The 27069-nt window shown below is 39.3% G+C and overlaps 5 protein-coding genes across 7 annotated transcripts; 4 read left to right on the top strand and 1 right to left on the bottom strand.

The window, feature by feature from the left end:
• Nucleotides 1–2762: 2762 nt before the first annotated feature.
• Nucleotides 2763–4164, bottom strand: LOC121775488 (SWI/SNF-related matrix-associated actin-dependent regulator of chromatin subfamily D member 1-like). Its single transcript, XM_042172568.1, has 5 exons — nucleotides 4110–4164; nucleotides 3398–3528; nucleotides 3146–3317; nucleotides 2873–3060; nucleotides 2763–2828 (listed from the first exon to the last, which is right to left on the bottom strand). Exons 1-5 carry the CDS (start codon nucleotides 4162–4164, stop codon nucleotides 2763–2765), a joined length of 612 nt encoding a protein of 203 aa, XP_042028502.1.
• Nucleotides 4165–4353: 189 nt separating this feature from the next.
• On the top strand, nucleotides 4354–8213 carry LOC121774731. 2 transcript variants are annotated; one of them, XM_042171603.1, is made up of 4 exons: nucleotides 4354–4569; nucleotides 6302–6523; nucleotides 6624–6841; nucleotides 7943–8213. In XM_042171603.1, the coding sequence occupies exons 1-3, from the start codon at nucleotides 4396–4398 to the stop codon at nucleotides 6828–6830; spliced, it is 603 nt and encodes a 200-aa protein (XP_042027537.1). In that variant the 5' UTR covers nucleotides 4354–4395; the 3' UTR covers nucleotides 6831–6841; nucleotides 7943–8213. The 2 variants fall into 2 exon arrangements, with proteins under 2 accessions (XP_042027537.1, XP_042027538.1); XM_042171604.1 differs by lacking the exon at nucleotides 7943–8213 and adding an exon at nucleotides 7797–7829.
• A 786-nt stretch (nucleotides 8214–8999) lies between these two features.
• Nucleotides 9000–12275, top strand: LOC121774729 (rho GDP-dissociation inhibitor 1-like). 2 transcript variants are annotated; one of them, XM_042171602.1, is made up of 5 exons: nucleotides 9000–9676; nucleotides 9785–9851; nucleotides 10608–10826; nucleotides 10921–11045; nucleotides 11815–12275. In XM_042171602.1, the coding sequence occupies exons 1-5, from the start codon at nucleotides 9482–9484 to the stop codon at nucleotides 11872–11874; spliced, it is 666 nt and encodes a 221-aa protein (XP_042027536.1). In that variant the 5' UTR covers nucleotides 9000–9481; the 3' UTR covers nucleotides 11875–12275. The 2 variants fall into 2 exon arrangements, with proteins under 2 accessions (XP_042027536.1, XP_042027535.1); XM_042171601.1 differs by lacking the exon at nucleotides 11815–12275 and adding an exon at nucleotides 11449–11766 and having other exon boundaries at nucleotides 9004–9676.
• A 3845-nt stretch (nucleotides 12276–16120) lies between these two features.
• Nucleotides 16121–20275, top strand: LOC121774727 (U4/U6.U5 tri-snRNP-associated protein 2-like). The gene is made up of 9 exons (XM_042171599.1): nucleotides 16121–16516; nucleotides 17462–17706; nucleotides 17927–18011; nucleotides 18101–18286; nucleotides 18361–18528; nucleotides 18605–18796; nucleotides 19194–19365; nucleotides 19740–19911; nucleotides 19999–20275. The coding sequence occupies exons 1-9, from the start codon at nucleotides 16187–16189 to the stop codon at nucleotides 20090–20092; spliced, it is 1644 nt and encodes a 547-aa protein (XP_042027533.1). The 5' UTR covers nucleotides 16121–16186; the 3' UTR covers nucleotides 20093–20275.
• Nucleotides 20276–25565: 5290 nt separating this feature from the next.
• LOC121773629 (probable long-chain-alcohol O-fatty-acyltransferase 5) lies at nucleotides 25566–26794 on the top strand. Its single transcript, XM_042170524.1, has one exon. The coding sequence runs from the start codon at nucleotides 25640–25642 to the stop codon at nucleotides 26687–26689; it is 1050 nt and encodes a 349-aa protein (XP_042026458.1). The 5' UTR covers nucleotides 25566–25639; the 3' UTR covers nucleotides 26690–26794.
• Nucleotides 26795–27069: the final 275 nt, after the last annotated feature.

Raw genomic sequence — 27069 nt, 5'->3', positions numbered from 1 at the left:
TAACTGAAGCAGATGATATTCTAATTGGGCCGTCGATGTAGTTCTCTATCTTCACTATTGGGCCTCCTTCACTCTTGTTGGGCTTCGAGATACTACAACCACATAATTAAACACATTAAAAGTATAATTGATTATGTTTTATTTTATTGTTATAAAGAATTGGGTGCAATTCTAGTTCCCATCTCCAACTCAGAAATGGGATTATTCATGCTATTGTATTGTGCTTTAGAAAGAGAGAAAAGTTAAGAAAACTACTAAAATTAAATTAAGATAGATTAACTACATGGATCATCCTTCCTAATTAAAAATATTAGAAATAAATCATTCTTAGTTGAATTCAACTAAAGTATGAATGCAGTTTGATAAATAACAGAGTATTTAAAATTTTACATGACCGAATCAAGATTCAAGAATCATATCCTTATACCATGTTTCTGTTTGATGTTTGGTATAGCATCTCTCATATATATTTCATCATAAGAAAAGAGGGCATTAGAAGTTGCAGGATAAACATCGTTGGCATGTACCATAAGGTGTTCACAGCCAAGTCATGTATCTATTTCGTCCTATCCGTTACAACTTATAACAGCAGCAATCAGTAATCAGTGGAAATGAAGCCATAGAAAGGAACAACCTAAACAAGCTACGGCAGCATAATTACAATACAATTATAGCCCGCATCCAGGGTTAACTAGGTCGCACTCGGATGTTAGTCGCTACCTGTGAGTGATGCCATAGCATCTACACATGAGACAAGTCAAAAGAAACTAGAACTACATCTCCATCAGCATCAGTCATGTCATCATAAACAACTAGCAAGCTACAGCATCAAGATACCTGCAAAACTTGAAGAAAATGGAAGATCAGGCAAAAGTTCGCAGCAGCATTACAAGATGATTTTTCTGAGCAAGTCACACATAATTAGCCCAATAGTGCTGTTATTGTTCTTTACCTCAAAATCCTACTCACTGATAAACACAACTCTAATGCACATCATATCCCATAATGTTATCATTGTCACCATATCACCACAGCAGAAGTAACAGAATTACCTCATCAGAATCAAATCAAGAGCACATCATATGCCACCAATTGCTATCATACATATTTTTGGTCAAACCATAACCAAAAACAACTGTTGAAAGACCAGAAACCACATCATACCATGTCAATGAAGTTCGACCTATGCTACTCTAGAAGCCAAGAACTAATGAACTCCACCATCTCTGGTTTAGACCTTGGTATTCCTCACCATCACTATTGTCTCCATATTTAATCCGTAGAACATGCGCGCATTCAAGATTTAGTGCTAGATGTGTAGGAATGATAGGTTGTATAGATCAAACAAGGAGGAAGAATGTGGGCTCTCGATTCTCAAAAGAGATATAGCAGTATCTTGTTTAGGTGTGTGTAAAAGACAATGGTGAAGTTGACCCTACTGGTATGCTGGTTCCAGGAGAAGGTGGAATCGGATAATTAATGTCTAGGGATTCAATATTTTCCTCTTTCCAAGTGCCATCCATCTCTTTGGTTACGGGTAGGAGAGAGACGATTGTGATCTCATCTCGAGTGGGCTTTCAGCACTTTAAAAAATTGCAGCTACATCTATATATTATCGACTGGAGAAGGATTAGAGCTGAATGCAACAAGATCATCTCAACCTATTAGATTAATCACTCTATGCTAGCTTTCAAACACAAACCATATGGCAACATACAAACTAGAAAAGGAAAGGGGGAAGACTGGAAGAGACAGGAGGAAAACGTAGTCTTATGGTAGCAAGGTCAGGTCCTCTAAAAGAGTAACTAACTAATGAGCAAGGTCAGAGGTTCACAGATTGTTCAGGTGGCGAAGAGGATTGCACTCATGGCTTCAGTGGCGATCATTTGGAGAATGCGGAACAAGATTATCTTTGATGGGAAGACATGGGATGCAGTTAGGGTCATCTTTGAGATCAAAGAAGCTACCTACAACATCTTGTATTCACATTTCCCACACGAGCAGGTCCTTCTCCACCTTCCAGACAGATGATGGTGTTCACATCTTTCGGATGTTTTGGTCTTCGACACACTTTGAGTCACTCATCAGGGTACTCTTTTTCCCCTTGGGGAGTTTTATTCCACGGGGTTTTATCCCCAAGGGGTTTTAACGAGGCCCGCCTCCTCTAGGTTTCGATGGGTGACGTGAACTGGGGTCGTTCTTGTTGGGGCCTTGCTCTTTGGTTTTTGTTTCTTGGTCTCTACCATGTTTTTTCATTCTAGCCGAATTGTGGCTTTTCACTTGTATTTTCCTTGGTTTGCCCGAGTGTATGATGTAAACAATGGTTTCATTTTTACTTAATTTATTTATTCATAAAAAAAAAATGAGCAGGTAGACTAATAAGTATGTAGGTACCAAGTTTATATGTGTGATATGCACACTCAAGGCAACTTACTGCTTACCATTCACATAAAAGAAAACATTAACACTGCTTCGGCAAATGATGGCGTAAAAGCATCTCCTGAATTCCCAAAGCAGAAATGCTTTCACACCCTAAAAGCTCTTGAAGCTTCCCATCGCAGTGAATAACCATAGAACTCAGTGGATCGAGATGGGGTAAAGAAAAACTTGTAATGGTAATTGGTAATATGTTAGTAATAATAGTAACAGACACAATGTGCAATAATTTAGGCAGTGGTCCACAAATCAATATTGCTTCCATACCAGAAAAAACACAACATGGAAAATATGCATAACAAAGATCAGTGTATAACATTTAGTGCCTAACATTTAGGCAATAAATTGGGTGGAGAGAAAATATAATAGTAAGATAAACCAGGCATATCACACTGGATAAACCCGCATGCATGTCATACAGATATGGTAACAGTACCTCTAGTTGGTTAGCTTTTATGTACTCCCAGACACGACCCAAGGCCTCCGACCGAAGCATCTCTTTCTCCCCAGTTCCAAAAAATTTAGCTAGTTCATCTGATATTGCCACAGGAAGAAGACTGGGATCGGAACTTTGCTTAGTAGAATCATCTTCAACTTTTGATTTCTTGACTTGAACTGGTTCTTCTGCAAGCAGTTCAGGAATACTGTGAAAAAAGATATTTGTTAAAATAATGTATAAGTGAGGTGGCCCAAAGTTCCTTTCCCATACTCGCTGGATCAAGTCGCAAAATGTGCTTTGCCAACAGCTTATTCATCTTGAACATGTCAGTGCAGTCTGTCTCAAAAACCAATCGCAGAGCATCATCACAGATAATCTTTCTCTTGTTCTCTGGATCCTGAAGGTTGTGCTTCCTAATATACGCCCACAGCTGCTTCACTATCTGTATCAATAACAAAGCACTTTGTAATGCCTTATGCATAGATTAGAACAAGTTAAGCTTGCAGCTCATGGGATCAGAACCTCCGTCCTTGGCAATTCCGGCTGCCCAACAGTCGCCTGTAGTTTAGGTGAAACACCACATAGTTTGTTTAGGCCTCCCGGACCACCCCTTCTTTTGGCTCCTGCTGGAGCTCTGCAAACAAAGTATATTACTCATATTACATTCAAAAGATGATCACTGAGTCTTATACAAGCTAGATGTCAACATTAAGTTTCTAGAAATGGAAGAGCCTAGTAAGATTCCTTCCAAAGCAGGGAAACGATTGATGGCTGAAAATCATCTTTGCATGTTGAATATTAGACAACTACTACTCATTTTCTTGCTTCATATACGAAAAAACTAAGCACTTTTCAACAGAACAGCACATTAACAGCACTACACGGTAGATTATTGCAAGTTGCGGGTGGCTCATCATTTATGTAATCACAGGTTTAAAATCCCTTGACATCTCAAACTCCCCAAGCCTAAATGCTTATTGACATATGCAGATATACTTCGAGAAAATCGGGTTTATAGGGTAGTTTACATTTAAAATAACGTAAATGTACCCATTTTGATATCTCTTCCATATATGGGAAAAACGCCACCCACAATGGCGTGTTTATAAGTGAAGACGCCACCCACATTGGCGTTTTACAATTTAGAACCGTATGTCGTCGTATTGTATTGAAATGCAGTATTTGGTAAAACACGCCAAGTTGGTTGGCGTTTTTTGGATAAAAACGCCTTCACCACTGGCGTGTTTCAATCTGCCGCATTTTTCCCAAGTTAAACTCGCCTGGCGCATTTTTCCCAAGTTAAACCCGCCTTCCTCAGTGTGATGGTATGTATCAAAATAAAAGACGAATAAATTTTTCTATATATGATATACGGTGAAAATATTTCATATGAATATTAAAGCAAATCCAATGGTAACATAGGAATGTGGAAAGCCCAACCCGGCCCATGATTAATTATATGGCCCGAGAAGGAGATGTAGGCATAGAAGTGAGAAGGAAGAAGTGGAGAGTTGTGAACAATGGCGCAAATACTGAGTCTTCTTCCTCCACTACTCCCAGCTTGCAGAAATCGAAATCCAGCTCTGCTCAAAACAGCCACTTCGACCAGTTCAACCCACAGCTGGAACTCTCTTTCGCATTCTCTCAATTGCAACGGCAGGTTTTCTTGCCTCTTCTCCGATAATCGTAAACAGGTTCGTCTCCACTTTCGATATTTTTTTCGAACTAACTAGCTATTAATTCGCAAAGGTGGAATTGGAGTAGTTAGTTTGGTACATATATAGAATCGATATGCGTTTTCCCCCTTAATTGGGGTGAAATTATTGGATAACCCGTAACACAGAGCTTTGACTTGTTATTTGTAATTGAATATGAAAAAGATATTGCCCCGAGGTATGATTATAGGCGGCTAATGCAACAGCATTCTGTTTGGGTGATAGTCGTTTTTTGGTTCATTAGTTTGGTTGCTAAGTAGGTGTGTATAATGATTAAAGGTTCGTATATAAGGGGAGACTTATTTGCAACTTAACTTAATAGTTCATGCTGAATTTTAAGCCAAAGGTAGCATCATTTGATAGAGTAAAAGCTATGTTGTGTCGATAATCTGAGCTAAATCATGGAAACACAGTTCAGTTTTTTTAGCCATGAAAGTCCTTAAATATTAACACAAGTGTCTTCAGTTTCAAATGGAAGCCAACAGCTTTATGTTCAATCTCACTTTATGTACATATGCCTAAATTGCTAAATCCGGGTCCAAAGTAGCAGATATTTGAACATAAGTGAGGGAGGGTGTAAGCAGGAATCCAATAGAAACAGGGGAATGAGGTGTGCCAGCATTGCTTCGCTAAAAAACCGTATCTCGAATATTCTGTAGGAGCTGAGGGAGAGAACTAGGAGCATGGGAGAGGAAAGAGGTACAAAATAAGCCAATGAAGACTAAAAAGCGCACCTCTTCTACAACCTTAACTGGCTCCTAGCACCGTTACACCTCCAGTAGATTTTTCTTTTTCATATTGTATGAAGTGGAGGAACATGCAAACACTTAAGAAGCCAAATGAGACTATTCTGGAATTGGAATTGATGAAAAATAAAGAGAAAACAATGGGGAAAAGAGGAAAGTGAGAGAGCTTACTTAGATTGTAAATGGAATGGTGATATTCTGGGAGTAGGTAGATGGCTTACCTATCTAACGAAGTGAGTTGGTTTTAAATTGTGTGCCAGAAAGAGGTAAGTCTGATAAGTTATTCTTTTTTCAAGAAAATGTAATATTATAAGGGAACTTCCAACCAGTAGATATTTTAGTGCAGTATCAATATTCATGCTAAAACCATAAATACTAGTATGTGGTTAGTCCAGGCTCATTCTCCAGTGAAATTAAGTAAAAGTAGATTAATTTGCGAGAAATTTGCAATAGCTAAAATATATGTAAAAATAGTCCACTCACAACCACCACGCCACCCTCCTAAGCTGCAGTCACCGCCACCACGACCAGTCTCCTGGCCATCAGGTTGAACCAAATGGCCCCTTAGTACCTGATAATGCACACTTAAAATTTGGATCTCTTTAAAAACCAAAGATTTCATCTTAATTGAAGAATTTTGAGGATATGATTATTAACAAATCATTAGAACTGAGTGTTTGGTTTTGTTTCTATAGTTTAATTTTCGGTGAATGCATCCATTTGAAAAGAATAATTGAATAGACTGACTTTCTACTGAAGAATGAATGATATAGATAATATGTTTGTTGGCCCTTATGGATGACATAATAAACATAGGTTTAGATTTTGAAATTGGTTGGGAAGTATGTATCCATATTTGAGGAATAGGGGAATTCGAATGATACTTCTATATTCCAGAGCTGTGCATAAATTTCTGATGCACTCTTGATGGCATGCTATTCATCTATCACATATGTTAACTACAGGACCAGGCTCGAAAAGCCTTAGAAAGTGCCCTTGGAGGCAAGAAAGCAGAGTTGGAGCAATGGGATAAAGAAATTAAAAGGAGAGAAGAAGCAGGTGGAGGAGGAAATTCTGGGGGAGGTGGTTGGTTTGGATGGCGTAGGTGGTTTGGTGGATCCGATGATGGTCATTTCTGGCAGGAAGCACAGCAAGCAAGCCTTACAATTTTGGGCATTCTTGTCATTGTAACATCCTTCTCAATATCATTCCAAATCCTCTTCTTTTGGGCTGTGTCTGTCTTTATTCTTCTCTTTCTCCTGAAACTTTATATTTGTGCTGATACAGTATCTGATCGTGGCAAAAGGAGATGTGCTGCTTGCTGTCATTTTCAATCCTCTGTTGTTTGCTTTGCGAGGGACACGGTCTGTATTTGCCTTCTTGACATCAAAGATTACAAATCAAAATGGGCAAAACTTTGGCACTACACATGAGGAAGTGGTTGTTCATGTTTCTGCAAAAGAGCGAGTAGTGGGAAAATGGGGAAGCAATTGATTTTATTCCAGGTAAAACATACATCACAGTACAAATAATATCATCTTCTTCATAACAATAGCAAAATGGTATGTGCAACAACATAAAAGTTATTGATTTGAATAAAATGAATTTTTATACATATCTAAAAAAAATTACAATTTTTAAGAACCTTGGTTCATAAGGATTCTTATATAAGTATCTTGTATCAAATAAATAATGCCTAAATGTTTTATATAAACATTAATTTACTAAAGTAACCTTATGCATTAAGACAAGTGAGGTTATCATAGGTGTATCAAAATTTGTAACATAATTATAATAGCAACAATAGAACTAGATAAAGGAGCTATTTCTTACCCTTAGCAAGAGTATCAGTTTAACATAGCATGTGAATTGTAATAGAGGCCTGGCATTCTGGAAATACTTGGATTCTCTGATTTGGTGTCATCATTTTATATCACACCAAGTTTGTTTGGTCTTTTTCAATGCTTTGGTATGGTCCGTATGGATAATCCTGTTATGCTTTTGCCCCTTCACAGTTATTTAAATGTTTACTGGAATTTGTACACAGCCAAATATATTTATTTTGTACTATGGTTAAAAGGGTATTATTTCTGAGTATGTTTCTTGGAATATACTGTATCATGATGCATTGAGCATGATTCATGAATTATCATGTATTATTGTTGAATTTTATTAATCATGATGTAAGGTGATTATGATTTATGAACACCAAGTCAAGATAATCACTCTTAAGATAAGAGGGAATCTCCAGTGATATCTTATCTAATCAAGAATATCAGAATTATTGAAAAAGGATATGTTTTATGATCCTGCAATCACACCAATGAATCAATTTGATTCTAAATAGTAGATTTTAGCAATTTCTACCTTTCTCAGCATATACTACTAGTACTATTTTTGCAATCTTCTCTTATTAATGATTCCTAGAAGTGGATCTAAATCAGACGGTTTCTTGATTAGATATTGGCACATTGCACAAAAACACCATACAGGGCTAGGCACAACCTCTACTCCTTATGGCAAGTTTGTTTTGCAAAATTCATCATTTATGTCACTCGTTTTGCTCGTGGGAGTATGATGTATCCTAACCCAGTCCACGATTACAGGAGCTGCCGGTGAAGATCTTTCTTCAGAACACAAGCCTGCACGGCCACATCAATCGTGCTATAGAATGTGATTATGAAGAAGACGAACAAACACGGGGCGAATCAGTCTGGATTGTGCAAGGTCATAGTTTTGATTTCTATTATGTGACGATACTTAAGTTCATATTGAAGTTTTGCTTTTGTCATAGGTCTGTAGTTTTGTTGCGACATAAGACCTCCATGTGAGAATATGCTGGCCACAAAATGGAGAAATAATGCCCCATTACTCCTACATAAAATCGGGAGAGGATCCCCTGCTGTGCACAAATCACAGCAGGGCCCTGCTGCCCCATACACCACCATTTTTTATTATTTTTTTTTATAAAAAAAAATAAAAATTTAATATATTTTAAAATTGTTTGTGAGGGGCAGTAGGGCCCTGCTGTGATTTGTGCACCGCAGGGGATCCTCTCCCCATAAAATCATGGGTTGGAATTATATGGCCTCTTTATTCAATGCAATAATTGCTATTAGCTATGTTAATTCTTAATTTGACTATTTTATTCCTAACCACGACTTTACCAAATACTATACCAATTAAAACACCTTCATATTTGGTGGTACCCATCATACCATGAATGATAAATAAATGATCTTTGTATCAGTATACTGTGTTTATTTCATATGCAATCTATCCATAACAAATTAAAATAACTTCGTTAATATTCTACGTTACATATAATATCGAAGCTCATTAAATTTTTATATAGATAATCATATTGCGGATTGATTGACGGCAAAAAGAAAAAGATTTTAAATGTAATAATAAATCGTACGAAATCCGACATGGACTTTCGGCATACTACAAAACATCACTTTATTTATCAAACCTTTTTGACTGAGCAAAAATGATTTACCGTATAAACACGGTCGCTGAAACAGTAAAAACACTAGTGATAGAAGACGACGAGTTTTTACAGAGTGTAATTGGGTGCACGTACACCTCACACATCATTCCTAGGCTGTCTCTTATCATACATTTTTTAATGTTTCCATGAAATTCAAAACAAGTGCAAGCGTAATGACCTTCACGATCTCCCCACCTCGTTAATTAATTATCCTATTCTTTTTTTTTTTGAAACGGATATTTGTTGCCATTGGCTCATTAATTTGCAATCCTGGATCACCACAGACCTATTTCTCAATCCAATTTCAAGCATCCCAAGAATCTGTCTTTCATTTTCTCTCTCATCAAGTCATCATGCACAATTTTTGTTCCTTTGTTCCGTTCTTGATGTCGTTTTCTTGTTAGTTCTTCGCAGGCGTTATCCATTGTGGGGCGTGTTTTTACCTTTTGTTTCTTCTTTACCCTTTATCGGATTCTGCCCCTTTCAATAATTTAATTGCGGAAATCTCAGTTAATAAAATTTAACCTCAATCTCTATAAAAACTCATTCTTTTCCCAGTTGTCGTTTATTCCCACCACATTGAAGAAGAAGAAGAAGAAGTAGTAGAATCACAGTTTCGCCTTTTGGGATTCTTGAAAATTGTGTGAAATTGATGTCTTTGGCTGTTGGAGTTGCTACGAGTTCAAAAGAGATGGGGTTTGATGATAACAACAAGGGTGATGGTGAAGAGGGCAACCCGGTTCATAACCCGGAACCCGAAACCGAGGATGAAGACGAGGATGATGCCGAAGCCAAAATTCAGTTGGGGCCTCAGTGCACTCTCAAGGAGTTGTCTGAAAAGGACAAGGTTTGTCTCTTCTACCTTAAGTAGGACAAAGATCCTCTCTTTTTGTTTAGTTTTCAAGGATCTTGCACTCACCCTGCGATTTTGTGCTGTTTTGCTCTGAATATTTAGGATGATGAGAGTTTGAGAAGATGGAAGGAACAGCTTCTTGGAAGTGTGGATATCAATTCTGTTGGAGGTGATGGTTTTCTGGTTTTGATGAATTTTAGTAATTTTCATTGCACATTCAAATTATAATGATTGGTGCTATTGAACTCAAAATACTTGTAGATCTTAGTTTAGTTGTCAAGATGCAGAGAGTGGATGAAACTAGACAGGCTTGTGTGGTTCTTAAGTGTTGAAACAAAACAAAAAAGTTTGAGATTTTTTGCCTCATTGCTTCAATCTGTGGTCACAATAGTCACAGTGCCAAATGTAGTGATTTTGTGCTTAAAAAAGTTTCAAATTTGACCACTTTCTTTGCCTTATTCACTGTTTTGCTCTCTTCTTTACTCTGAATTTGGGGACTCTATGTAAGATCTATCATATGCTCGTCTGGTTGTATTGTTGGATATCGCAACAAATGTAGTCATTTATGCTTAAAAATAGTTTCAAGTTTGAACACTTTCTTGGCCTTCCTCACTGCTTTGCTCCCTTCTTTACTCTGAATTTGGGGACTCATACTTGACACTTGTGTGTGAGATCTATCATAATTCATATGCTTAGTCTGGTTGAATTGTCGGTTCTCGCAATAAATTATATCCAATGATCTTTTCGAAGCCTTTGAATGCCAGTAGAATTAGGTCTTGCATATAATGTGTGTTTCTGTATATCTTGCAAGTGTTACACTTATGGCCATATATTTCTCAAAGATGTTTGGTAGTCGTTGTAATCTATGGAGGGATAATTTTTGTAGATTATTAACCTACTCTTCCCTTCTGATTCTGCATTGTAGAAACACTTGATCCAGAAGTGAAAATCGTGAGCTTGACGATTAAAACTGCTGGTAGGGATGATATTGTTCTTCCGATCCCCGAGGATGGGAACCCGAAAAGCCCGTGGTTCGTACTGAAAGAGGGAAGCAAGTACAACCTGGTATTCACGTTCCAGGTTAGCAACAATATTGTAGCCGGCTTCAAGTACAAAAACAATGTCTGGAAAACTGGCATTAAAGGTTGGTTCCTATTGTCTCTCAGTCCCTGCAACATTTTGCCATTTAGACAAACAACATTGCTAAAGTTGGTTGTTTTCCAAACTTTGTTTATCAGTGGACAACACGAAAGAGATGATCGGAACCTTCAGCCCTCAGCCGGAACCTTATACACATGTAATGCCGGAAGAGACTACACCTTCTGGAATTTTCGCTAGAGGTTCATATTCAGCAAAAACTCAGGTAATAGAACCATTACTTTTTTAGTGGAATACATGTTTTGCTGAAATGCAAAAAGAGTATGCCGTTATCGTATAAAGTATTATCTTGTTTGCTGTGTTAGCTATTTGACGCTTACATATCAGAATTTTGAGAACTAATAAATAAATTTTCAAATTATATGTACTCGACTTTCCATTAAATATCTGCAGAAGCAGGTAGAGAAGGACCACCTCTTTATGACCCCAGATAATGAACCATAACTGAATGTTTCTTGATCTTTTGACATCAATGATGCAGACTTATTAGATAGACTATCTTAACTGTGTGAAATTGGACGAGGAGTTCGTTGAAAATTTAGGAAACATGTATGCTTCAACTGTCACCACCACCATCATTTAACCCTGTGTTTTCACTACTACTTCAGTTCCTGGATGATGACAAAAGATGCTACCTGGAGCTTAATTATAGTTTCGAGATCAAGAAAGAGTGGCCGCAGACATAAACTAAAGGTCCCAAGTTAGAACCACATTTCCTGTGCCCTGAGAATGTACCTTGTTTCAGTGTTTTTTAAAGCATTTTTTTGCCGATTTGTTGGTATGTTATGTGATGAGATGATAGAACGAGGTGAGATTGGTTGTTGAGATGACAAAGTGGATGGTACATTTTAGCATTATATCTCATTGATTTGTTGATTGTCATGCAATAAACTTGTGCTTGACCTCCAACAAGTCACTTGTGTTTCCTCTCTCTCTTTCCGCCCTTTTTTATCGAGTTTCTTGTATGATACCAGGGTGTTGGATCTTCCATTGCTGCTGCTTTAGCATTTTTGTGGTGTTTAAGATATGAATAATGTCGAATATGGGGAGAGTCGAGAATCATATAACTCTCATGTCGTTCAAGGATAAACCGTGTTCATGCACTAAGACATCCTTTTGTTTGAGGCGATACTTTGGCTTCCATAACGACGGGGAGCCAATCATCCTGAGCTTATGTTTGCGAAAACGGGCTTGTTTCCGGAGCGTGGACTGATTGGCCTTTGTACACTTGAACATGCAATAAGCTTGTTTATGGGTGAAATTTGATAAAATTTTGTTTTCTTGAGCATTTGCTATCTGCAGTAGTTACAGTGGCCCCTGTCGTTATATATTGTGTTTAGTGTGTGTAGTAAATATAGGAGTATTATTGAGCTTTGCTGCAAAAATTGATTTCAAGACCAAATAGTGATAGAAGTATACTCTTTTCTTTTGAATACTGTTTATGTGTGTATGAAGAGGTCTATTTAGACTTGTTCAATTTGAACTCCTCCCCTGCTACAAAGAATGTGAGTGCATAAACGATAAAAAATAGCCCATGATTACTCGAAACTAGTAGCCCGGTGCGTTGCGGGTCAAGCAGTCCGACACTAAGCGCAGTTGATGCCGGAAGAAGGGTGGGAGACTGGGCTGGTTCGGCACTGAGAGGGGTGCACATTGCGGAGGAGAGGGCCGTACCTATGGGGTGGATGGGGATACACATTTAATTTATTTAATTGATTCAGAATTATAGCTGCCCATAATTGAGAATAGAATTACTCAAATCTTGCTTAATTTATAGAAAAACATTTCAATTTTTATAGTAGTAGTAATTTTTAATGAAGGCACATTATGATTTTATGATTTCAATTCCTCGAGTCGGATTATTTTTATGATCTTGAAGTAATTTTATTATTGATATTGTTATTTTATTTTATAAAGTGAAAGTAATTAAAAATAATAAATGAAATAAAATTTGTTGTAGTATATGCATGCGAAGAGCATGGAAGGGGTGAACATTCCGCTTTCAAATTAAATTTTTGCTCAATCAGATTTGATTCGAAAATTCAAAATTTCATAAAAATGAATATGATTTGGTATGAATTCCCCAAAAGTCCAAAATCCGAACTATGAAATTCGATCTAAAAATCCCAAATTTTATAAGTATTTACTCCCTCCGTATTCAAAAAATAGAAACATTTGAAACGACACGAGTTTTAATACACAATTGGTAAAGTAAGTGAGAATAATTGGTAAAGTAAGAGCGATGAAAAGAAAAATGAGTAAAATAAGAGAGAGGAAGAGAAAAAGTAGTGAAAGTAGAGTTAGTGAATTGTAGGTCCATGTCATAAAATAGAAAGATTCTAGAGTTTCTATTTTTAAGAGCATCCACAATGGGGTGGATATCCCGGCGGACAAGCACTAGGACATCCCAAAAACACCTCATGCCACGTCACTAGGACATCCCACTGCACAATAGTGGACAAGCATTAGGACATCCTAACAAACAAATTCACAAATACGGAATTAAAATTTCGACACGAATACGGGGAAAATGCAACCATTTTATATAAATAAAAAACATACATAATTAAAAAAACATAGTTCACGAATAAAAAAAATCATCTCACAGTTTCGACACACGCGGCCCCCCTCTCACTCCGCGTCGTCCCCTTGGCTAGTCCCGACGGCATCGGAGTCCCCAGAGGCTCCCCCCGGCGGCACTCCCTCCGAGGGGTGGGAGCCCCAAATCGCACCGCATACCGTCGATGACCCCCTTCAGTATCTCCTTGTGTAAGGGGTCAGTCGTCGTACTCCAATCTCGTATGAGGTGGGTGAGCTCGGGACTAGGCTGGATACTAGGAGCTGCCGATTGGACCTCCTGGGACCTGTCGACGCATTCCCTAGACATCGCATTTTCGTCTTTTGCCCAACCGGGCGACGGCGGCGGGAAAACGAGGGAGGGATCGGGGCCTCTACGGCATCGTCGGGGAGGTCGTGGGAACCGGCACTGCTGCTGTACTCGCCGGCGTTGTTGATCCTCTGCCGCTTCGGCCAGCTAGCGGCAAGACCCGCACGAAACTTGGCGGAATCCATCATCACCACATAGGCCTCCCATCATTTAAACACGGCAAACTTCTCGAGCTCGGGGAACTGCTGCATTGACAACCTCTTCACATCCTCCATGGTCTGTCCGCTGGCTATCATGTGGCTGTTGTTTTCGTAGATGCCGGAAAATCGGGAGACCGCGGTCCTTATTCGCTCTCATTGCTTCCAGCACTCCTCAGACGTGTGAATCTTCCCATCTGCTGGCTTAAACACCTTGTAGGCGTCGGCGATGCGAGACCATATATTGTCAATTTTCTGATTATTCGACTAAATGGCATTATCGCAAACATTGATCCAAGCCTTGGACAGAGCCGCACTCCTCCTCACTCCAGACGGTCCTTTGTCCCTCCTCCCCCTCGCCCCTTGCCTCCCCCTCGTCCCTCGCACGCGAGGACTCACTAGTGCCCTTGCCCTTCTTTTTCGACTTCCCTACCGAAGCAACCCGTCCCCTACCGCCGGTGGTATCTCAGTGGGAGACTCCCTGATCGGAGATATCTCCAACTCCTCAAAAGAGAAAGTCTCAATGCCGGTGAACTGAGTCTCCAGTAGAGTACTCTGGGAACCGGCGGACACTAAACGCAAAATTCCTCGAAACTAGTAGCCCGGTTCGTTGCGGGTCAAGCAGTCCGACACTAAGCGCAGTTGATGTCGGAAGAAGGGTGGGAGACTGGGCTTGGTTCGGCACTGAGAGGGAGGGGTGCACATTGCGGAGGAGAGGGCCGGACCTATGGGGTGGATGGGGATACACATTTAATTTATTTAATTGATTCAGAATTATAGCTGCCCATAATTGAGAATAGAATTACTCAAAGCTTGCTTAATTTGTAGAAAAACATTTCAATTTTTATATTAGTAGTAATTTTTAATGAAGGCATATTATGATTTTATGATTTCAATTCCTCGAGTCGGATTATTTTTATAATCTTAAAGTAATTTTATTATTTTTGTTGTTATTTAATTTTATAAAGTGCAAGTAATGAAATAAAATTTATTGTGGTATATCCATGCGAAGAGCATGGAAGGGGTTTGGGTGAATTTTTGCTCAGATTAAATTTTTGCTCAATCTGATTTCGAAAATTCAAAATTTCATAAAAATGAATATTCGGTACGAATTGCCCAAAAATCCAAAATTCAAACTATGAAATTCGATCCAAAAAATCCAAAAATTTTATAAGTATATTTTGTTGGAAACGTGTGAAATGGAATGACTTTTAGCCTTTCATTTCCAAGTCCTTTGGTCTTTCACCTCATTTTGGTTTATGGTGTCCCTTAATGCCAAGACCTTTGAGGTGGCCTTCCCCATCCTATAAATAGGTGGAGCTTGGGAGAGTAGAATATACCACAAACACCACAATAAGCCTTCTCTCTTCTCTAGCTCTCTACATCCTAGGTCACATATAGGAGCATTGTCTAGCTCGATTCTCGGAACTCAATCAAGTTCGTCGGTGCCTAGCGGGTTTGAGGTGCTTCTACACGCTAGGAGGAAGTCGTTTTATCTTTGGAGGCAATACGTCATTCCGTGAGCACTAGCCGAGGCGTAATTTGTCTTGCGGAAAGAGGGCTTTCCTCGACTCGACTTATAAATTTGGTTTGCTTTATTTCCGTTGTAATTTTCTTTCCTCTATTTGCTGCAAGTTTCCTTTCGATTGTAATAGTTAGAGTACCGCCTGTACACGGCTTGGGAATTTCTTCCCATTATTTCTGATAATCTGTCAGAAATAATGGGAAGAAATTCCCAAGCCGTGTACAGGCGGTACTCTAACTATTACAATCGAAAGGAAACTTGCAGCAAATAGAGGAAAGAAAATTAATTAAGATAGAGAGTACCCGGTCTGAGACCCTCCCCCGGGAGTCAAGGGAGTCTGAGACCCGGTCGTCACTGGAGTACCTTCGTAGTTGTTCTTCATTTCTCGTTGTTGATCTTGCGAATGAAAATGATGCCCAAAGCGTGTATATATAGTGTTTCGAAATTTTTTTTTAAAAAAATAAAAATCTGACGCCAGTCTGACGCCGATCCGGGGCCTACAATGGCGCCGTGAGGATCGGCGTCAGCCCAAGAATCGGCGTGGGCACGCCGATTTCGCCGACGCCGGCTGCAATGGTTCGGCATCAGCACCGGCGTCCGCGAAAAATCGGCGTGCCGGTGCCGACGCAGCCATTGGAGATACTCTAAATCAAGTAGATGAAACTCACCTTTATAAACAACAACGCTGTATAGAGGAGAGTTTTCCTTTGTCTCTGAAGTTTGAACCCTAAAGAGCCATGAAAACAGCACGAGAAGAATCCGTGAATGCAACAATCGAAGAGGGCGAGGCGAAGAGGCAGAAGCTAGATCAATCTTCGCCGCAGCTTGCTTTCGAAAACCCGCTCCTTCCGCTGGCTTCGTACGAAGATGTTGAGGAGGAAGTGGAAGAGCGGAGAGATGGCGGTAGGGTTAGAGATATGAATCATGGCAAAAGGGAAGGTCAAAACGGGCATATTGAAGATGAAGATGATGAAGACGATGAAGATACTAAAGCAGGGCAGGGACGACGCCATCGGTCGATTGAAGTAAGAAGGGACTGCCCCTATCTCGATACTGTTAATAGACAGGTATTTCTCTAGTTAAAACTCGAGTTAATTGTTCATTAATTTTTCACTGTTTCACTTTTATGCGATGATGATTTTTGATTATATGCTAGTGTAATTGATGGTGGTTCTGATTCTGATTTGAATGTATTTTTGTTAGGGAGCCTTTACTTTTAGGGATCACTGATTAGATTGGAAAATATAAATAGTAACTAATTCATTGTTTACTAAGATGAATTGAAAATTTTAGATATCGAAGGTCTTGATAATTTCTACATTTTGGGCTAAATGGCATGAGTCATATCCTATTGAAGGTGCGGTACTGGAGAAATCGTAGCAACGAAGATAAATAAACTCAATCACGGATATCATCTATCTTGAATAATACATGCCCCTAATGTATTATCAGCTTTAAGTGACTGTTCATGATGGCCTTGTTATTTGCTATATGCTTAAGTGGATAAGAAATGTATAAATAAGGTTGAAACCATAAATGTTGTTATTATCTAATCCCACCCAGTATGCCTGAGTCTTTGTTTTGTTTTCTGTTTTTCAGCTTGTATTTTCAGTCACTTTTTGACCCAAAAAAATCTATCTTCTTATAAAACATACAGAAATAGACAATTAGAACTCTTGCTTTGCTAGTTTCTGTTTCTGAGTCTAAGACCAATTGATGCTATCTAAAGCCCTAAGAAGGTTCTTGGTTCGTGAACCAAAACCATTGCCCATTGGTATTTTCCAACAAATTAGTATTTTATAGTTTCTAATTAAAACCATTAATGTTGATGTTGTGCTCTCTGGCATCTTAATGGTTGATATGCCATCATTTGGTGTTCTTATCAAAATATAATATTTTAATTTGTTTCATTGATATCATATTCACCATTCTTGCTGATACAATTATCTAACAGCTACAACTTTCCTTGTTTGTGATTTGATTTCTTAATAAATGTTGCATTTGTCTTTCAGGTTTTAGATTTTGATTTCGAGAAATTTTGCTCAGTATCCCTTTCCAACTTGAATGTCTATGCATGTTTGGTGTGTGGGAAGTATTTCCAGGGAAGAGGACCAAAATCTCACGCATATACCCATAGTCTTGAAGCTGGACACCATGTCTACATTAATCTCTGTACAGAAAAAGTTTACTGTCTTCCTGATGGATATGAAGTCATTGACCCGTCATTGGATGACATCCGCCATGTACTAAACCCAAGGCATGTGTATTGTTTCTGTGCTCGATTATCAGTTTTTAGCTCTTGCACCTTTCCTTCTGTGTGATTCATTAGACGAGGGAATATATTTTGTCTCCAGGGTGGATATTGTTCACATTTGCATTTTTGTTCATTTTATGCTGTCACCTTATTGTTTTAGTGTCTTGCTTCACCCTGCCAAGTTATTTTCATATTATCTCCTGATATTTTGTAAATTGTACAGGTTTACGAGAGAAAATGTTATTCAGATTGACCAGAATCGTCAGTGGTCCAGGGCGCTTGATGGTTCTGATTATCTCCCCGGAATGGTTTTTGATTGAGTCTTTTTTTGGGTGTTACAGCCATCTCGCTGAAACATACTAATTATGTTAATCTTTTCTGTTTGAAATGTTTGTAGGTGGGATTGAATAATATCAAAGAGACTGATTTTGTCAATGTCACCATTCAATCTTTGATGCGTGTTACTCCCTTGAGGAACTTCTTTCTTATTCCAGAGAACTACTCCCATTGCAAATCCCAACTCGTTCATCGATTTGGAGAGCTCACTCGAAAGATCTGGCATGCAAGGAACTTTAAGGGACAGGTTGAACCTTAAACATAATCATTTATTCTCTACTGGTTCTTGACCTTTATATTCTGATGCTGAAAGTTTTGCAGGTCAGTCCGCATGAATTTCTCCAGGCAGTTATGAAGGCTAGTGGGAAAACATACCGAATAGGTGCTCAATCAGATCCAGTTAGATTTATCTCATGGCTTCTACAAACTTTGCATCGAGATCTTAGAAGATCTAAAAAGGGAAGCAGCATCATTCACCAGTGCTTTCAGGTTCCCCCCCACCCTCTCCTTTTCATATGTATATGTTCTTTTCCTCTTGTTCTTTTACTAAATAAATAGTGTATAGGGTGAGCTGGAGGTTGTCAAGGAGATCCACAACAAGCATATAGGAGAGAAAAAAGATAATGGAGATGATTGTGGAAATGAAGTGGGTAATGTCATCATGGAGACAAGCAAAATGCCATTCCTAATGCTTGGGTTGGACTTGCCACCACCTCCACTTTTTAAGGACATTATGGAGAAGAACATTATTCCTCAGGTGTGTTTATATTCTTAAACTTAGAATTGTACTAGCTGTTCCTAGACAAACTTGTTGATTTAATTTACATGTTTCTGATATGGAGAGACCTGTTCATGTTTTGGGTGCATAGCCTAGGACAATATTTTCTTCAATCTTGTTATTCTTCCAGTATCCTCAAAAATTGGTAGACATGAAATATTTCCTTCATTGTCAATTATTGATATTGCTTTCTGTTCCCTTCACAACGATCACTAATTTTTAGGGCCTGAATACTTCTGCGATTAGCCTTTTGTGATTATAAGGATTATACCAGGCTTTAGCCTTTCATATTTGGCCATATTCTGGATTGATCTACATATAAATCATTTTTACTCAGCATGACCGTCTTATGACACTCTAATTTGTGAATGTCTAGGTTCCACTTTTCAACATACTCAAGAAGTTTGATGGCGAAACTGTGACTGAAGTGGTTCGGCCTCACACAGCAAGGATGAGATATCGTGTCACGAAATTGCCAAAGTATCTTATTCTCCACATGCTTCGGTTTACAAGAAACAACTTTTTTGTCGAGAAAAATCCTACACTCGGTAAGTAGATATTACTCCCTTTGTCTCATTTCAACAGGGCTTAAGGTTCGGCCCAGATGTTAAAAAATAGGTGGTTTATTACAAAAGAGGACAGAGAAGATAACTTTTACTGAGGCTATATTTGACCAAAAAGTAAGAGGGATAAATCAAGTGCACCCAAATTAGGGCACATGTTATGTAGGTAGTGACCTGTTTGAATCCTGTGCAGCTCTGGGATTGATCCCGTAGCTCCAGGATTGAGGAAATTATATATTGACTGAAATGTGATTGAACCAAATTAGCTACAACAACATGTTTGTTTGTCTTCTGCTTTGTGAATCCGTGTTATTATTTGACCGTCTGTCTTTTTATCCGGACATTATTTTTATGTGCAGTTAATTTCCCTGTGAAGAATCTGGAACTGAAAGATTACATTCCCCTTCCTGTACCGAGGGATAATGAGAAGTTGCGTTCAAAGTACGACTTGATAGCTAATATTGTTCACGACGGTAAACCGGGTGGAGGATCATATAGAGTATTTGTGCAGCGAAAGTCGGAAGAACTATGGTAATTACTTGGAAGGCTTTTGGGGTCTCTTAGTAGAAGCCATTTTGATCCATCCCCTTAACCTTAATCGATCTTCTTGTTTACTAGGTACGAGATGCAGGATCTTCATGTGTCGGAGACGTTGCCACAAATGGTCGCCCTCTCCGAGGCCTACATGCAGATTTATGAGCAGCAGCAGTAGAAGATTTTAGATACTGAGAAGTAAAATGCTTGTCTTGTTATAGTATGCTTTTGGAGATTTTATTTTGATCTTTTTCTTTTCGTTTTCTTTGGATACGAATATTATGGTCAGGACTTATATTCTTGTTATGTTTACATTAGATTATATTTGACCTATCTTTTGTTAAAAGTGATTTTAAAGTTATTTATTCGCGTTGTCCCATTAAAAATGAAACGTTTTTATTTTTGAATTGTCCCATTAAAAATGAAACGTTTTCTAAAATGGAAATATTTCTATCTTTACTTTTTCATATCTTTTATTTTACTCCCTCTTCATTAACTCACATAGCAACGCTACATAAAAACCTGTGCTGATTTTTAAATGTTGCATATTTAATTGGACTGTGGGAGTATATTTTATCGTACTGTATTTAGTTTTATTTTACTACAATCATCAGTGGGTATACCGTATAACTCATACTTTATGCTGCTTAAAATTGCTTATGTTATGGATTGATGTATTCTCTTTGTCCCACAAAGTTTGCTTCAGTTTGATCCGTGAGTTGTAAGAAATTGTTTGATTTTGTATTAAATGAAGGTTTATAGTGGAATAAGGGTCCCACATTGAGGAGATTGAGTGGTGTATTTAAGGTCTATTTTCTGAAAGATTTCATTTGAGACAAACTTTGTGGGACGGACGGAAATGGTAAAATGAGAGAAAAGTTTATTTTCAAATATAGAAAATGGACGTCTTGGGTGGAACAAACTAAAAAATAAAGGTGAACATCTTAAATGAGACGCGGGTAGTATTTTTGTGCAACACCATTTACCAACTGATATGTTTTGTCCTTTCAATTTATAAATTATCGAATTCTCATTTTAAGATAGTTATGAAGCCTCTCTTATTATCAATATTTATATTCATTAGCAAGTAGTTAAAGAGGTATGTGACATGTGATAATACAAATATGCACACAAATATTAGCATCCGATCTCAGTCCATGTGAACAAGCTTGACTATCCATGTTTAATCTCTTCTTGACACATCCATCTTATGGTATTTTGTCGCAACCCATAGATTGTTGGAGATATGATCGAGGAGCAAAAAAAGATTTTACTCTTCTTCTGGACCTCGATCAAACACTTACCAGTTGAAGGTTTCAGTGGTTTAGCCTCTCAGCTATGCATCTCCGAGACTTCTGAATCCTGTGCAAGGCTTCCTTCGTCTCATACATGCTTTTACCAGTTGAGTTTTCGTGCGTACCCTACCATTGATGTAATGCGTGATTATCTTAGTATTTTCACTCAGGAGCATTCAGGGTGTAGCTTTGGGACAGGGTGAAAATATGTGGATTTAGGTGGTTGTTCAAAAAATAGAATTTCTCATAGTTTGTACTCCCTACGTTTACTAGTAGATTTCCTATTTTTTACTACTCGAGCTTTAAGAAATTGTTTGACTTTGTAATACAAGAAAGTGGTAGAAAATTTAGTAAAATGTGAGTCTCACTTTTATACTCCCGTCCGCCATTAAATGTCCCATTTTTCCTTTGTCGTCCGTCCGCCAATAAATGTCTCATTTCACTTTTACTATATTTAGTAAGTGGACCATACATTCCACTAACTTATTCCACTCACATTTTTTTATAAACCATATATATAAAAGTAGGTCCCACATTCTACTAACTTATTCCACACACATTTTTTTATAAAACCAAATATATAAAAGTAGGTCCTACATTCAACTAACTTTTTCTACCCACTTTACTTTATAAAGTCAAACGATTTTTTAAAATCCGTGTCAGTCAGATATGAGACATTTAATCATGGACGGAGGGAGTATATTGATTTTATATAAAATATGAGTGAAGTGAGTTAGTGGAATGCAGGGCCCACCTGACAAAAATAGTAAAAGAGAAATGAGACATTTATTGATGAACGAACAAAATAGAAAAATAAAAAATTTAATGACGGATGGAGAGAGTAAGTACATAGATGAAAATGTCGGAATTACTACATGTCATGTTTCCTTGGACAACAATTGTAACTTGTAGCAACCCCTGTTAAACTGTAAATATGGGCTACAATTGTTGCAACCCCTATTAAACTGTAAATAAGAGTAACTTATTAATAAGGGCCCGTTTGGAGTTCTTCCCTCCTCGGCCCTTTACTGTGTTCGCCTATGGTTGTTCCTAGTCTTCCTTGCTGGTATTGTTCTTTATACCCACACAAGAGCATCCACAATGGAGACGGACTAGCAATAACTTAGCCAAAATCTCCTCCTGCCATATCATCATGTCTTTTCCACAGCCTAGCCATGCCCTAGCCAAGTAACAGTCTAGCCATTGTCCTAGCCCTCCCGAGAAAAAACACACCAAAAACAACAACAACGAAATGAATTGGAGAAAAAAAACTTAGAAAAAAAATGAAATGGGAACATGATATTTTAGAAAATTTTTAAAAAAACTTAAAAATCGGCTAACTGTGCGAGTCCGCGCCTAGCTCTAGGGCGTTAGTTTTTCGTCCACATGGCTAACCTACCGCAATAGCGGACTAGCTGAGTGCCCTAGCCGCACGCCGATGGCTAGGACGTCGACTAGTCCGCTATCGTAGATGCTCAATCTAAAGTACAAAAAAAATTTTAGTGTTACAATTATAGAAGCCTACCTCAACCGCAAACAACCAACATGTAACATTAATTATAATCCCACCAACCAGAAACTATTAATGTCATATTGACTGTTATTTCTTCCGCCAAAAATATATGCGTTGATATTTGAGTTAATGCATAAAACTATTCATTTTCGCACAAAAAATATCCTAGCAAAAAAAAAAACTTTCTATATTTTTTAAAAGTAGAAATTCTTTTCTTTTTGGTAAAAATTAGAAACTTTCCATTTCAGGAAATGGATCCCCTAATCCACTAAGAGCATCCGCAACGGTGGCGACGGTCGCCACCGCCGTCCGCGCCGCTGGCAAGGCGAAGCACCGCCGCCGTTGCGCTCGCGCCGCTGGCACGGCGCTGCTCGATGCATCGAGCAGCGCCGCGCCAGCGAGCAGCTGACGTGGCGGCACGGGATTGGGCAACGGCATAGCCGATGCCTTCAAAAAAATTTTATTTTTTTTATTTAAAATCGGTTTTTAATTAAAAAAACCGATAAAAAAGTAAAAAAAAAAATTCACTTCCCAAAAAAATTATAACCGTTTATTACCGTTTTTTACACTTTTTTATTTTTTTTATAATTTTTCCCCCCAAAAATACACACTTTCATCTATAAATACCCCCACTTTCACACCCAAAAATTCACATCAAACTACACAATTCTCATCTTCATTCTCCAATATCCATTCTCATCTTCATTCTCCCATATCCATCTTCATTCTCTCATACCCTAACAATGTCCGGCCAAGGCGATGACAACCCGCCCTCTCACGGTTGGAACCCCCAATGGTTCGGGGGACAACCGTTTCCTAGTCCGGAAACGGAATATTCAGCCCATCCTCTCACCCAAGATTCGGCCGTTCCGGGTGGCTACCGGCCATACCCAATCGACGACCAATGTGCCTCCGAAGGGCGATACGGGTGGACACCGGAGCCTAGGTCGACCGCCCCTTCCCAAACTCCGACTCCTCCTACTCGCGCCGGTGTCCGCACACCGTACACTCCGGCGGAGATGGATAAATTGTTCAAGGCGTACTTCGAAATCTCCGAAGATGCGGCGGTTGGCACGAACCAATCCGGCGATCACTTTTGGTGGCGCGTCTCTCGCCGGTACAATGCAAACCGGCCGCGGGGAACAATCGAGCGCAACGAGAGTATGGTGCGCAACTGCATCGGCCGAGCCAACGAAGAAATTGGCAAGTTCAATGGCTATTTCCTCCAGGAGTCGCGGAATGCTGGGAGCGGCCGGAGCGAGGTCGACATCATCACTGCCGCGCTGAGCACCTACCAATCCTTGAACGGTAAGTCGTTCAAGTACCTCAACGTTTGGCAGGAAACGCGGTTCCACCCGAGGTATATGGGAGGCGTAACATCCTCCTCGAGCGGCTCCTCCAAACGGTCAAGGTCGGTATCCCTATCCGACTCCGGCTCCGAAGAAGTGGCTAGCCAACTCGCCGGAGCTAACTTGGGTAGCCCCGACGCCGGACCAAGCGGTTCCCAACGCCGACCGCAAGGAAGGAAGAAGGCGGCGGCGGCCGACCGTCGGCGCTCCGCGACTCCATCGGCCCCCGCCCCCGAACCCGCACCCTATGTTCCACCTCCACCCCCTAACAACTCGTTGTGGGCCCTTTTGGCCGAACTCAATATGGCCGATAGGTCAACTATGACCCCCACGCAACTTCAAACGCACGAGGACATGATATTGGGTCTCAAAAAATAATTAGGGTTGGTGCCGCCGGATGCGTAGTCTTCCTCGGGTAATATTAGCCAATAATCATGTAATTTTTTATTTTTAGGAGTTTAATTATGTAATTTTTAATTTTTAGGATTTTAATTATGTAATTTTTAATTTTTAGGATTTTAATTATGTCTTTTTAATTTTATTTGTAATTTATAATATTTATTGTGGTTTTTTAATGAATTTTAGTATTATGGAAATGTTTTTGTGTAATTGAATTTTAAATTAATTGTGCTCGTCCTTGCGGAAGAGCACAGCTGTGGGTGTTGTGTTCTTGCCAGAGAGCATGCAGAAAAAGTGGGGTCGGACCCACAACCGTGCCGCTGGCAAGAGCACGGTTGTGGATGCTCTAATTACACTAATTCTACGTATTTTTTTCTCTTATTCACTTTTTAACCATTTTTCTCTACGTATCTTTCTTTACTAATTCTGCATTAAAATTCATACTCTTTTATAAAGTTTTAACTTTTCTTATTTTTAGTAAAATTATTAATTGACTTTGTTCATTTTTTGGCCAATTAATTTTACTTCTCCTCCGCCCCTCTCATTAAATGCACAACCAAGTTTAAATTCGCTATGAAATCACAAGGTGTAGGTTGTGAATATAAGTGAAAATCACGCAATCAAAACCAAGCTAGTGTTTTAGATGTGAATTATGAAAAGAGAAATGTTTTAGAGATATAATGGCAATGCCATAATGGGGTTGAAATAGTAATTTTTTTATTATATTCTATTTATAATTTAATTTGCATTTTGTAAATATACCTTAATACCCCTACTTGTATAAAACGGCTAATTTATTACAAGGGGAGTATTGATTTTGGAAAGTTAACTATACATATTTACTTTACAAATTGTTATAAGTTACACGTATCTTTACTTTCCAATATATAATTTTTAATAAGGTATAGTATATCTTTAATTTTCAAAATTTCTTTGAAAAAGAAAAAAAATTATTTATGTAATTATATGTATAATAGTTGGCCGATGAAATTAAACTCCTAATGGTAGACAACGTGGGTATCATAGTTGGCCGATGAAATTAAGTATGATGCAGGTTAGTCATGGAATTGAACTTTAGATACTTTATAAGTAACTAGTAAGTCGCCATACACTACATAATCAAACCTCATAAATACAATACAACCACCACACCAACACCCACACAAACAATGGAAGGAGAAATCAAGAACTTCATTCTGGTATGGACCACAGTAGTCGCATCCCTCTGCTACTGCCACGCCGTATCCAAACACCTCCCCTCAACCGCCACCAACCTCCGCCGCCTCGCCATCCTCCCGATCGCCCCCCTCTTCTGGCTCCTCCCCCTCAACCTCACCTCCATCCACCTCGGCGCCGTCACCTCCTTCTTCATCGCCTGGCTCGCCAGCTTCAAGCTCATCCTCTTCGCCTCCGCCTCCGGCCCCCTCCACTCCACCCCACCCCTCCCCCTCTCCCTCTTCCTCCCCTTAGCCTGCTTCCCAATCAAACCCCAACACCCTTACACCAAACCCTCCCCACAACAATCCCACATCAACCTTCCCACCAAAATCACCATTTTAGCCCTCCTAATCCAAGTCTACACCTACAAACACCACCTCCACCCCAAACTCATCTGGTGCTGCTATTGCATTCATATTTACTTCATGCTCGAGATCCTCCTCTCCCTCGCTGGATCCGTCGCCAGAGCCTTCACGAGAATCGAGATCGAGCCGCAGTTCAACGAGCCTTACCTGGCCACGTCGCTGCAGGATTTCTGGGGGAGGCGGTGGAACCTCATGGTCCCCAAGACCCTGCACCCAACGGTGTACCTGCCAGTGAGGCGGGCCGCGGCCCGCCTCACTGGCTGGAGGTGGGCCGCAATCCCCGCGGTCCTGGCCACCTTCCTGGTCTCGGGCGTCATGCACGAGCTGGTGGTGTACAACTTCGGGAGGGTGGTGCCCACGGGCGAGATGCTGGGGTTCTTCTTGCTGCACGGGGTGTCGCTGTCGGCGGAGATCGTGGTGAAGAGGGTGGTGCCGGAGAGGTTTTGGGTGGGCAGAGCGGTGTCCGGGCCGGCGACGGTGGCGTATGTGGTATGGAGCAGTTTTTGGCTGTTTTTTCCTCCGTTTCTTCGGGCAGGGGCGGATGTCAAGGGCTGCACCGAGTCGTTAGCGTTTGTGGAGTTTCTGAAGACTCGGCGGCTGGTCAGCCCGGCTGATCTCAACTGTCCGTTTCTTTAATTTGTAACTAATTTGTAGCTAAACTCGCGGCTGTAATTCTTCTGGTTTGAAGATTGTTTTATAGATTGTGTCATGGATAAAGAATAAAGAGTTAATTGACGAAAATATAAATTTTACTATTTTAGTCAAATTTAGATCGTCTCGCATTTTTAAAATCAGTTGAAAAAAGAAGTTTTGGCCTTTTTCTTAATTATTTCATGATGAAAGAATTGGGTCACTTACTTGTAACAGATTAGTTATGTTTTTTAATCGAAAACGTTATTTCTTTTCTTTGTGAATAGTTGATAGAGTTAACTCATAATCTGTGATGTTCATGGATGATTCATCGGCTACTATATCAGTCATAATTTCACCAAATTTCTTTTGTATGATATAATAAA

This window comes from Salvia splendens, chromosome 17, assembly GCF_004379255.2.
Source record: "Salvia splendens isolate huo1 chromosome 17, SspV2, whole genome shotgun sequence".
In the NCBI taxonomy this organism is placed as follows: Eukaryota; Viridiplantae; Streptophyta; class Magnoliopsida; order Lamiales; family Lamiaceae; genus Salvia; species Salvia splendens.
Note: the sequence above shows the minus strand (reverse complement) of the source record. Positions and strands in the feature narration are given on the sequence as shown.

Coding starts and splice junctions, on each gene's coding strand:
- LOC121775488 (XM_042172568.1), bottom strand. CDS start 4,164: ATGCGCCAGGCGAGTTTAACTTGGGAAAAATGCGGCAGATTGAAACAC. Junction 3,318..3,397: donor CGGAATTGCCAAGGACGGAG/GTTCTGATCCCA, acceptor TTATTGATACAG/ATAGTGAAGCAGCTGTGGGC. Junction 3,061..3,145: donor TTTGCGACTTGATCCAGCGA/GTATGGGAAAGG, acceptor AACTGCTTGCAG/AAGAACCAGTTCAAGTCAAG.
- LOC121774731 (XM_042171603.1), top strand. CDS start 4,396: ATGGCGCAAATACTGAGTCTTCTTCCTCCACTACTCCCAGCTTGCAGA. Junction 4,570..6,301: donor TCTCCGATAATCGTAAACAG/GTTCGTCTCCAC, acceptor TGTTAACTACAG/GACCAGGCTCGAAAAGCCTT. Junction 6,524..6,623: donor TTTTGGGCATTCTTGTCATT/GTAACATCCTTC, acceptor GTGCTGATACAG/TATCTGATCGTGGCAAAAGG.
- LOC121774729 (XM_042171601.1), top strand. CDS start 9,482: ATGTCTTTGGCTGTTGGAGTTGCTACGAGTTCAAAAGAGATGGGGTTT. Junction 9,677..9,784: donor AGTTGTCTGAAAAGGACAAG/GTTTGTCTCTTC, acceptor CTGAATATTTAG/GATGATGAGAGTTTGAGAAG. Junction 9,852..10,607: donor GGATATCAATTCTGTTGGAG/GTGATGGTTTTC, acceptor TCTGCATTGTAG/AAACACTTGATCCAGAAGTG.
- LOC121774727 (XM_042171599.1), top strand. CDS start 16,187: ATGAAAACAGCACGAGAAGAATCCGTGAATGCAACAATCGAAGAGGGC. Junction 18,287..18,360: donor CAAGGAACTTTAAGGGACAG/GTTGAACCTTAA, acceptor AAAGTTTTGCAG/GTCAGTCCGCATGAATTTCT. Junction 18,529..18,604: donor TCATTCACCAGTGCTTTCAG/GTTCCCCCCCAC, acceptor AATAGTGTATAG/GGTGAGCTGGAGGTTGTCAA.
- LOC121773629 (XM_042170524.1), top strand. CDS start 25,640: ATGGAAGGAGAAATCAAGAACTTCATTCTGGTATGGACCACAGTAGTC.